Source organism: Puntigrus tetrazona, chromosome 19, assembly GCF_018831695.1.
Source record: "Puntigrus tetrazona isolate hp1 chromosome 19, ASM1883169v1, whole genome shotgun sequence".
NCBI lineage: Eukaryota > Metazoa > Chordata > Actinopteri > Cypriniformes > Cyprinidae > Puntigrus > Puntigrus tetrazona.
The window spans coordinates 9,165,269-9,177,134 of record NC_056717.1 but is presented as its reverse complement, the minus strand read 5'-3'; the positions used below and the strand labels follow the sequence as shown (position 1 = coordinate 9,177,134).

Here is an 11,866-nt window from a genome sequence, read left to right as displayed (position 1 = left end):
TTCAAAGTACATTATATTAAGTGAGGGGTTAGAGAAAGCAGCATAAAAACAAATATAAAGAAATATATTGCATTATTTAACGCTTTTATTCACGGTGTATTCAGAATTCATTCTAAAATGCTAAATAAGAAGCATTTCTTATTATCATGTGGAAACTGATGTAGTATATTGTTTTCAGGATTCCTAATAGAAAGATCAAAATAGTAACATCTATTAACATAGAACCTTCTAAATGTCATTGCTGCTTACAGATACATACAGTAGTTCGTGTCTATCTACAAGTGAAGTTTATTGGGCGCTGACGACTCGAACATATAGCAAACCATCAACGCACTATTAATAAATGCAACAAATAAAACAATATGTACCAATACGAAAGCAATAAATGATTAACCATGCATACCTAACATGCATCAAAAAATGCGATAAATAGTACCATGCATCACTTTAACCCTTTTTTAACTATAATTTTATGCATTGATTTTGAACTTTAATGCTTTCGAGTTCCAGTTGGATCTTCTTAATCGACTAACTGTGCAAAGTTTGATTATAGTTTCCCTACGCTGGTTACAATTATGACCAAAAAATTCAATCACAATTTAAAAACTTGTATTTTTTTATTTTTTTAAACGGACTGCTACCAGCAGCACATGACCAACAGAGGGAGCTACCCCACCACTATCAGCCGGCAACATTCATGCCCCATGATGTCAGAGTGCTTGCTCCATACCCTCGAGAGTGCCGTCATGCTCAAGTCTTTTGAATAATCATGGCCTGGTCAGTGGCTAACAGGAATTCACAGCAAGAATGCGAGACAGTGTGTATTTGTGTGCATGTGCGTGTCCGCTTGGATTCANCCCACCACTATCAGCCGGCAACATTCATGCCCCATGATGTCAGAGTGCTTGCTCCATACCCTCAAGAGTGCCGTCATGCTCAAGTCTTTTGAATAATCATGGCCTGGTCAGTGGCTAACAGGAATTCACAGCAAGAATGCGAGACAGTGTGTATTTGTGTGCATGTGCGTGTCCGCTTGGATTCTTAACGGTATGAAAGGACTGCATAGAAACCCACACATAGGCTCTTTGAGGTCAGAAGCTGTTGACATAGAGCCGCTTTATATAAAACATATTTCCATGGTCAGCTCTCCAGTGTACTGAAATGTTGAAACACCTCGGCTGGCGGTGCAGAGCTCCGATAAGTAAAAACACAGCTATTGATTCAGTGAAGTAAAACCAACATCCCGACGGCAGTCTAATTTCACTCAACCGGCGAAGCACCAGAGGGAAATCACTTCTGCTCGAGCAAGAAAATTAATGTATTCAGATAAATATTCTTCCACAACTGCGTGAAGTGTGAAAAGAGCCACTGGAGTAGCGCGACCTTGACAAATGAAGAAAGGACGGGCATAATTAGGTTAGCGTGTAACGGAAAACAAAAGGCACGAGTCTGTGAAGTTTACCAGCTGGAGAGGAAATATTCAGTTTGATACACAACCTTGTCTTTCCTCAAACAATTTCTTCCCTACAGCTTCCCTATACCGCTTCCTCCTGGCCTCCTTTGTGTTTCTTTAATGCATTATTTTTCCTTGACTCAGCCTCTAAGTGTGTTTTTCCAGTCCCAGTTTTCTCCCTCCATGATCCTGTACTCCGTCTCTCTACTAAGGCGGTTTGTGTCTGCTGGCAAAGCTCGGGCTCCTCATGGGACCGTCCGTATAGGAGTTAAAAAAGCCCTAGCTCAGCAGATACTCCATCCCCGATTTAACCTTGAACTGAGATGGTCAAGCCACGCGCCTGCTTAATATCACAGAGGAGACCGGAGGAGGGAGAGGATTGTATACACTTCATTTATTATTAACAGACCCGTGTCTGATACGAAATATCTGCAGTTTATTTGGATGGTGCATCTCTGATGTGATTGGGTTGGAAGGTGCATTGTTTGTGCTGTGATGGGGGCGTCAAAAACACGCTACAAAGTGTCCTCGATCACAACATGCGCTCTCAAATTCACGTTTTAAATCCAAAAACAAAGTGTGATCAAAAGCAACAAATCACATGCTGTCAACACAACACTGGCCTCAAAACAACAAGAGGCAACAAAGTCCTTTCAGCGTCGTTTCTGTAAGCATGCTGTGTCTAATGACATTAAGGGACATCTAAGTGTATGAGGACAGCTGTGTTTTGATGTGCTTAAAAGCGTGTTTTATGTTCGAGGGAACATCGTTATTTGTGTAGTGATTGAGGGCCTTGCACTTTGTTGTGTTTGATTTGAAGCACAACTTTGAGTTGCGATTAAGGAGACATTGTGTGGCGTTAAATGGCACATTGTGTTTTGTGCTTTAGGGGATGTTATTTTTTAGTTTTATAAAAAAAAAAATCATTTTTGTGTTGCGCTTAAAGGCCATTATGTATCATCAATACCAAATTATTGTTATTGTTGTTCTCTCTGCGAAAACTACACTGCTGTTAAGAATTCACTACAAATTTGTAACCTTATGTTTGCTGAATAAAAGTAGGATTTTCTTAATAAACAAATCTCCCTGACCGAATGCAGATTGCGTCCATCTACCATTTTAGATTAGTTTGATTTGCAGTCTCCTACAGAGAACGTGAATAGGCTTTATCACGGAGAACAGTGCGAGTCACTGGCCGAGTCTTTATTCGGGTTTGAATAGCTTAAGCCCTGCTTAAAAAGGACACGTAAACGAGTGAATACCAAGAGCCCCGTAACGTCAACAGAGAGGTTGAAGAAAAAGCAGCCAAACAGTTACTTACTCCGTGCCGCTCTCCACCATCTGCGTGAGCAGCGAGATGCCGTCGAGGTTGATGAACTCCTGAGCGAAGGTGATGTCTCGTGAAGAGTTGGCCAGATCCTTCAGAGCTTCCAGCTTTATGTCCATGCTGGACGACTGGATTCGCTCATGCAGCTGCAGGGCCATCTGGGCCTGTTACCATGGCCACAGAAGAGGCGTGTTAATGAGAGTGTGACAGATCGTCATGTAGGAGGTCAGGCCTTTTAGTCACACAACTCAAGGAAGAAGGCGAGACTGCACTTCTCTAAATGACTGCCTTGCTGAATCCACAATCGTTCCCTCATTAGAGAGTATTAATCATGCTAGTGTGTCAGTTAATGATTTCTCCATACTGCGTTAACAAACTTTTTTCAATTATCATTCCAGTGCAGATGACTAAATATAAATTATTCTCCAAGTTATAAATTGGTTCATGTATTATACATGTGTGAAACGTAGTATTTGAATACTTAAGACACATTTACATGACAATCAAAGATGAATACATTTCATTGCATTTGAGTATTAGTATTATTTTAGCATCTATGTCATATTATATAGTTTTTCATTCACATTTTGAAAGGTTTTAATTTAATATATTCTTTATGTCCATCCCTATACAGCATAATAAAAACAAATAATGCACTGATAAAAAACTATATATGGTTTTTGTACTTTTTATTTTAGTATATAAAAGTTAAACCTAATGAAAAATAACAAACACTGTTTTGGCAACTTTCAAATAAAATTAAAAATAAATTTAACTAAGTTGAATAAAATATACTTTTTATTTTTTAAATGGGTTTCAGTGATTACTTTTTTTCAGACCTATATTATTTTTAAATATCTAATTTAAATGACGTAGTTTAAATTTATAGATCACAACTGCATTATATGCAAAATATCAAACCAGTAACATTAATCTGATTTCCTCCTCTCTTTAAACTAAACTTGCTTTGATCACCTTAAAAAAAAAAAAGCACCTTGACTGCACAAATGTAACCGAACACAGTGGTATAAATATATGCTTCCTCATGAACACTACAGAACTGCTTTCTTCTGTGAAACCTATTGAAACTGTCCCGATCGCTGATGACTGTTAAATATCAGTGGCGGCTGGCGCAGAACGTCACAGGAAGAGAAACAGTCCTTGTTGTCATTGTGCTAGAGGGGACGGTTTCAAATGTCACAGACATCAGCTTTAAATATCATCATACCCAAGCCTCAAATTCAGACGGGTCGTATGAACAGCACTTTCTGAATGAAAATGTTCGTTCTAACATAATGCGGCTTCAAAACGACAGTACATTTTTTTTATAACAAAGAGCCGATCCGTAACCGGCAGAGAGAAAATAATGACAGCTGGGCACATTGGCGCCTTCACAGGTCACGCAAGAATGTTTTTTAGCTGCTGACACTTTAGGAAGCTTTGGTAACGTAACCTATCACCCCTCACATCTGAAGGATTACCGGCCCCAGCTGGAACGGGGCAGGGCTTCAGAGGATAAAAGGCAGGTCCCTCCTGCTGATGCAGCCTCGAGTTGCCAAAAATACGTATATAAACTCAAATGTGCTACTCACAGCTGACGTAGTAAGCCGCAGAATGGAGCCATTTTTGATGTTGTTGCGATTCTGTGAAGAAAGAAAAAAAAAAGAGAGAGAGAGAGGAGAAAAGGCATCGTTATGCACTGATATGAGGCTTATTTTTTAAATCATTGACCTCGGCAATGCAGCTTCTTTTTGCATTTAACCTTTTCAGTGATGTAGAAGTTGGTCGAGTCGGCATTCTGCATGGCATAGGTTTCAGGGCACGGCAGGTTCCACCTGACGAGAGACAATTCAGACAGACATCAAACATACAGAGATGTGTGCTGCTGTGTAACAAAGACAGCTTTGATGAAAATGGCGAAGAGGTCAATTTCTTGAATTTCAACAGTTGAAATCATTTTTAGAGTTTCTTATATTAGAATAAAGGTTAACGGTAACAATATTCTTTTGAAACAATGACAGTGCTCATGGTAATCAATGGTAATGGTAAGTTTAGGATGAAAAAAAAAGATACAAAATAGAACAAATCTATTATAAAAATGGTAAACCTAAGATTCAACCTAATAAATGACCGTTGATTTTATAAACAAAATGGTGACACTTATGCGACAAAAGAAACGCAGAGACTACCCCTCTAAAAAAAGCAGTGCTGCTAGGCCTGTGGCAATAATCAATATATATCGATTTATCGCACAATAGATGTACATGACCGCAATCCTTTTTGGTGATGCAATATATTGCCAATTTTATTTACATATAAAAAAAAAAAAAAAAACTAAAAACACAATAGTTTTTTGGCATTCCACTTCTGTCTGTCTTTTTCAGGTTTCTTCTGTTTTTAGTAGAAATCTTTTTTCTACTTTTTTTTTAGGTATCTAATATTTTAATACTTTTGAAACTATACTACTTTAATACTTTTGAAACAATACGTCGCACAACAAAAAGTTGTTATCGTGTCAGGCCTAAGTGCTGCAATTACAAACATTGCCTAATTTTACCCCACTTTAATAATTAGATATAGGCGATATACCGGTATAGATTTTGGACTATTCTCCAAAAACACTCAACGTGATTTTACTATGCTACATGGTCACAAAAACGTATCTTTGTATGCGTTTTTAAAGCATTGCCATTTAAAAACAAGTTATTTTACGCCATTAAAAGTGTAATCAGCAGTGAAATCTCAGATGCCCGCGGTGGGAGGATGTTGCCGCTTGAACGAATCAAAAACACACATTCGCATTTGTCAAAATTGTGTTTTTTGAAAGTATCCAGAGTAATTAATCTCTTAAGTGAAAACAAACAGCTCTTAAAGTGACAGCAGTCTAATATTCCTGCTGTCTGTAAATCATGTTAATCAAAGAAGAAATTTCCATCAAATACACATTCACATATATACATACATTCACATAACTATATAAAAATTTAATTGTTTGTTACTTACCCCTCACAGACTTCTTTTATGATGGCTGAAAGAGGCTTTTTCTATAAAAAAAAATAAAAATAATAAAAAAAAAAACATTAACCCAACAAAGCTTTTCATCTAGTCTTGGAACTCATATATCTTATTTCTTTACCACTAATAAGCACTCTTCATACCCAATGGTACTACTGCATTGACATTAGTTTATACAAGTTTTGATCAAAAAGTTTAGTTGAGTCGAGTAAATAGCAACAAAGAATTTCAGAATAAAGACAACTGATGAATAAAAAACTACAGGGTGATTTATTCAAAGTTTGTGTCAAAAGTTTTAATAGCACATCGTCTTCATCATTCAGACACTCACTGCAGGGTCTCCTCTCTCAAAATTTAAAGGAACAGTTCAGTCAAAGAGAAAAAAAAAAAAATCAAGTCATTATTTATTCACCATGTTTTTCCAAACCCACATTACTTATTCTTCTGTGAAGCACGTAGTGATTAAAGTACTGAGGGGTCTCTTTTTGGTGTTGCGTTTTCAGATATCAATAGCTGCGCTCGCGAAATGTCCTTTTATGTCAAGAAAGGGTTTTAAACAACATAAAGCTTAGTAAACGCTGACGGAACGTACATTTTGGAGCGAAAAATAAGCAAACGCGCGGTTTTGTAAGATACAGATGCTTGCATGTAGATGCATACATTAGACAAAATCAGCCATAGGCACTGACCTGGTCAATCTCCATAAGTTTGGGAAAGGCCCCCGGCCACTCGATGGCCACCTTCACAATGTCTGCTGGGGGCGGCATGGCTGCGCTGATGGAGGATGTGGNATCAAACAAGTCTTTCTCATCAAATAAACTAAAAGTATAAAGGATGTCAAAAATACCAGCACTTCGGAAAGACGTCAAAGAGTGTCAAAATTGCAGTATTTTCAAGGACCGGTAGTACAGAGCTCGATTAAATATCAGAGTGCTACTGTCGATTTGATCGATGCGCTCTATGGGCATCTTTCTGTGGGTTATCTGTAACAACAACCGAGCGGACATCACATATTTGATTCGAAAGCATGCGTGACCTTGAGGTCGAAACAGAGAGCTCTTTCTGTCGCTGGGTAATTTGCTGCTAATGTGCAAGGGCTGACACACACTGAGGAATTCTTCTGGAAAACCTTGAAAATGTATTTCAGGAATGCAAAGCTTTAACGGGTGCAGAGTCACTGTGAGAGATTCACTCCCAACAAGAACATTCCTTCTTTGCGACATCTGATACCGGGACATTTTAATTACCGAAGTAAGATCTACACACTAAAAGGCTTATTTATTTATATCTGAACATTGATTTGAAAATAAAACTACTGCGATCAGCTGCCATCGGATACAATGTTCAGCTCAATGTGGTTTCAAGATTAAAATGACTTGCCAAAAACTACAAGCTTCAACTGAAGTTTGCTTTGTCAAGGTTACAAGTTTCTTATAGATCGCAGTGTGTGCCAAGCTGCTAAGTACTGAGCGGTCATGAGATACGCAAACACAGGTTGTCGTATATTAATGTGCTCATGGTCGGATGTCGTAATGATGACAAATTGACATGTTGACAAATGACTCATTTTTGCTATTTAGTTTATATATAAATAGTTTTGTTGGATTGCTGACTGCATTGCGATACAATTCAGTATAATGAACTCTTTATTTGAAAAGAGCAAAGGAAATGCTCTCTTCTACTGGCTGAAATTAAATTGACTATTCTCTTTTAGCCCATTTCAAACAGCAATAAAGAGCAAATGGGCAAATGTGTCTCTCTAAAGAACATTAACAAACAAAGACTATAAAGGCAGGCTTTTTCTTTATAGCTGTAGTCAAAGTAACAGAAGTTCATTCCAACTCAATGTTCTTTTAAGTTTCTGGCTTGCAATATTTACCTAATTGTAATTATTAGTAGTAGTAGAAGTAAGAACAATACTGTTATTATTACAGTTACATTTTAAAGATGAATAGCAGACTCAAATCGCTCAATACAATAAAACTGAAAATCCTTTCCAAGAAAAGGATAGGTGAGCCGATAAAGAGAAAGTGACATCCGTTAAATCCCTGTGTAAATTATTTAGCACTCCTGTCACTCGGGAAACTGCGGATCATCTTTGGTCCTTTTGGATAAACCCTGTTACATATTTAATCCCCCCATTCCATAATGCATAGGGATGATTCTTGGAGTGAAAACAAGAACACACACACAGCCTGTGAAACAAGCATTCATTCAACCCATTCAAACAAGCTGCCATGTCGCTCTGCCATGACTCATCCCATAATAATCTCCACAGACACTACCCAGGCTCTGTTGCTATGGCATCTGCTCCATCAGAACTTGCTTCTTTCGAGGGTGGTTCTCTTGGAAAGGTTTCGTTCTTCCTAAGAAGTTTCCCCATTACAGATGGCATGATTTCAAGCTGACAGAAGTCAATAAATCTCGGTACCAGGATTTATGTAAAGCTCTCAGCTGTCATTCAAATGGACAGAATAGCTGCACATGGCTGTATTTGTGATCTGAGATGCTGACCGCATAAAGAGAAAGAGGAGTTTATTTTAAATTTAACGTAAAAGCCAACTATTTATTTACTTATTTATACACTGTAAAAAAATCAGCCGTTTCAACTCAAAATAATTTGTTAACCCACTGACTTAAGATTTTTAGTTTAGCGAACTAAAATATTCTAGTTGTCACTTAAAAATTTAAGTTGAAACAACTTTTTGGATTTTTTTTTACACTGTATGCATGCATGCATTTATTTATCACCCTTTACTGTTCACTGGCAGCTGAGACTATCACATCAAGAACACTTTCTTTCAAACATGTTTACCTCTTACTGTAATTAGTAAAGAGAAAGAGATGATTGGTTGACATATTAAACACACAGACACATTAAAGGATGCCATTTCGTGATAAATTAACCACATTAAATTAAATTCATCTGCATAGTGCATAGTGCAACATTAGTCCAAACTTTTAAACTTTTTATTTTATTAAAACTCATGAACAAAGCTATTACAACATTCAAGCACAAGTGTTATTATTCCACACTGTATGTTGACATAAAAGCAGAGCATGAATGCTGGATGAACATAATCACAAAGCAGGACACAAGTAACAACCATGTAAGGTGCTTTCACCATACCAGGCCTATTGAATTTTTTTTATTTTGTATTATCTTTTTGCTGAAGCATTCATGTCTTGTCCATCAAAAAGTTCAGCAAAACAAAAGACAAGTTAAAAGTAAAACAAATTAGCATTTTTGATAGACGTGGTTTCTTAATCCTACACAATAATGCTGTTGAAAGGAAGCGAGAAGTAAACAGACTGACAAACAGGGTTTGATTTCTTCAGAGGGCTTAATAGTCCAGTCATTTAAAGAGGCAGGCCTAGAGATGTCTCGGTCTCTCTGATGGGGGCAGGGACGCACGCAGCATCGCCTGCTCTTTCATTCAAATCTCTTCTGTAAATCCCACTGAATTAATCAATCGCTCTGGCCAGTGGCCTTGTCCACCAACAGTTTCCTCAAAACATTCAGCCTTCACTGTGAGAAAACAAAGCTACCATTATCACACTGCACATTAGCAGTCATCACTTTCACCACGTAATACTATGTTTTAAGAATGTAGTATAGCGATACCATGTTAAGAACATGTTTTGAGGACAGGTTTTAGGACGTGCATTGCGGTATTGTCAAATTTTAGGAAAATCGCTATTTATGTGCAAATACAACACCACGTTTTGAGGGCATATCCCATTGGCAGTACTATGTATATAGTATGGTCATTTTAGGGTTTGTATTATGCCACCGGCATGTTTCTGAACACATACCACTACAATACCAAGTTTTTGGGTAAGTAGCATAACGAAATACCATTTACACGTAGAGTGTAACGGTACATGATTGTTCAGTACGTAGCTCATTTTCTACAGTTTGGTGTGATTTTGGTACAATATGCCCTTCACTAGACATTTTTCTAGCAAATAACAAGCTGTAGACACTGATGACTTGCCTGAAGTAAATGAAATGCTCTGTGACATTTTGTTTACAAGCTGTTTTAATGACGTCTTTCCACGACTCAAACGCTAATTAAGCAATTACATGAAGAGTGAGATGTTGATTTTTATTGTGCTTTAAAACTAGTAATAAAGAGGAAGATATTATCACGCTCTGCATTGCCGTACTTTGACAGGCATGGTGTATGAGAGAACGTAGCGATAAAAGGATTTAGTCACTTTTAGATGAACAATAAAAGCTATTATAAAAGTATTAGAGGGTTAAGAGGAAATGAAGACAAAAGCAGACAAAGTCAGCGCTGGACTGTGGTCAAGTTAAAAAAATAAAAAAATAAAAAAATACAAAAAGGTAAATATAACTTTGTGCTTAGCCAAAACTATATGACCAGAAACAAATGAAAGATGCATGAGACCACCAATGCCTTTTAAATATAACTATGTTTCCTAAAACAAATTGTATCTTATGTTTAATCACTACAGAGACGTCAGAGCTAGCGGTAAACATCAGAGGGACTACTAAAGCTTGAGGCTGAGCGCCCGGCGATCACATGGAGCTACGAAATCAGCGTCAAATATAGGCGCTACTTTTAAAAATAGAGTTTTAAACAACTATATTCTTGCTTGAAAAACTCCACAAGTACACAAGAACAGAAAAGAACTCACAACTATTGTCTGGGTTAAAATATAAAAATCATAAAACACACTTTTTTTGCGCACTCTGATGTAAATAAGACAATGTTAATAAACTCAAGGACAGCAGAATAAACGAGTGTAAACAATCCCTTTGTATCACGCAAAAGTAATGACTCTCATCAACTAATCGGGGTTCTGCAATGAGTTTAACTCGATTCTTTTGGTAGCCTTTGCTTTGCTAGGTACCCTTACGGAAGGGTACCAAAAAGGGGTACGGTACAATCAATGTAGCATGAGACAGTCAGTACTTTTTTTAAAAAAAGACAAATTATAGCAATAACAATAACTGGAGTAATTGCAGGCCACTACAAACCAATCAGCCAACTCATTTCATTAGCATTACTGAGAAATGATGTAAACTGCACTGTAAAATGATCTGTAACGTAACACATGACCCACAAGAAGACTTACAGGGGTACATGATCAAACCAAAAGCCTGTTCATCCTTGCAGTGAAACAGAGACTACCTTTATTAGATGCTGAACATCACGGACGGTACAGCATGTGGTTGTCAGAGTGACAGTCCCAGTGCGGTTTAAATGTTAAGACTTCACTCCTGCAGAGAGCACAACACCAGCAAGCCGAACAGCTGCAGTCCGTCAGCTGCGAGAAGAAAGTGAAAGAATGCTCAGAAGTTCACACTCTCACCAGGTTTCGCTTCACTGGATTGCCCACGTCCTGTATAGATTTCAAAAGAGCCCTCCAGTGATTCATCTGACACCTCTACAAAGGGGCCCAGAGCAGAGAGGGCCCACACCGGCAGAGGCTACAAAGGAGCAGCGAGCTTTATCTGCGCTGAGAAACAAAGACACGCGAGACAGCTACTGAGTTATTGCTACTCACTTTCTTTGTCTGACCGGCTCTCATTTCTACCCTGCGGGTCTGACCTGTGCCTTGTTCCTACAAAGCCTTGTAGACAGACAGACCTGTGGGTCCCGATTTGAGGCACGCATACATATATCTGGTGGATTTCCACCGGTTGCTATAGTAATGATGTATACGTCAGAATGATGCCAAGAGACATTTTCATATGACAGCTGGGTGTAGCTGTCAGCGTGGAAGGAGAGGAGGGGAAACTGGAGATTGGGACTGTGTTCACGTCTTTTGTCAGATCTCGCCTCGGTGCTGAACTCACGAGAGCACGACAAACGACGCAACAGGCTTTCTACACATTCATGCATGTATTGTGCAAAACCGCTGAGTCATTCGCTGTTCATAGGAAAGTGTGAGTGAAAATGAGTGCATCCAGACAACACTGCACACTTTGCATGCATACAAGGATCGTATCAAAATGTTTTTTCAGATATTTTGATAATAATAATAATAATAATAATAATAAAAATGTTGATTTTAGCATAATATAACAATAATATAAA

General features: G+C 38.0%; 3 protein-coding genes across 6 annotated transcripts in view; 1 reads left to right on the top strand and 2 right to left on the bottom strand.

The window, feature by feature from the left end:
• The window catches only part of LOC122323371 (engulfment and cell motility protein 1), a 47,109-nt gene extending 40,530 nt beyond the window's left edge, over positions 1 to 6,579 (bottom strand). For all 4 annotated transcript variants that reach the window (XM_043217168.1, XM_043217171.1, XM_043217169.1 and 1 more), the window contains exons 1-5: positions 6,485 to 6,579; positions 5,784 to 5,824; positions 4,543 to 4,615; positions 4,373 to 4,423; positions 2,775 to 2,944 (exon numbers count right to left, since the gene is read on the bottom strand). In XM_043217168.1, coding sequence (XP_043073103.1) covers positions 2,775 to 2,944; positions 4,373 to 4,423; positions 4,543 to 4,615; positions 5,784 to 5,824; positions 6,485 to 6,562 — 413 coding nt within the window. In that variant the 5' untranslated portion in view covers positions 6,563 to 6,579. The remainder of the gene's footprint in view (positions 1 to 2,774; positions 2,945 to 4,372; positions 4,424 to 4,542; positions 4,616 to 5,783; positions 5,825 to 6,484) is intronic.
• The window catches only part of LOC122323377 (hippocalcin-like protein 1), a 313,600-nt gene that overhangs the window by 257,381 nt on the left and 44,353 nt on the right, over positions 1 to 11,866 (top strand). The gene's annotated exons all lie outside the window — the stretch shown is intronic.
• LOC122323856 (large proline-rich protein BAG6-like) overlaps positions 11,041 to 11,866 on the bottom strand; it is a 5,725-nt gene continuing 4,899 nt past the window's right edge. The window contains exons 8-10 of the mRNA XM_043217965.1: positions 11,417 to 11,615; positions 11,139 to 11,256; positions 11,041 to 11,093 (exon numbers count right to left, since the gene is read on the bottom strand). Of these exons, the coding sequence (XP_043073900.1) occupies positions 11,041 to 11,093; positions 11,139 to 11,256; positions 11,417 to 11,615 (370 nt within the window). The remainder of the gene's footprint in view (positions 11,094 to 11,138; positions 11,257 to 11,416; positions 11,616 to 11,866) is intronic.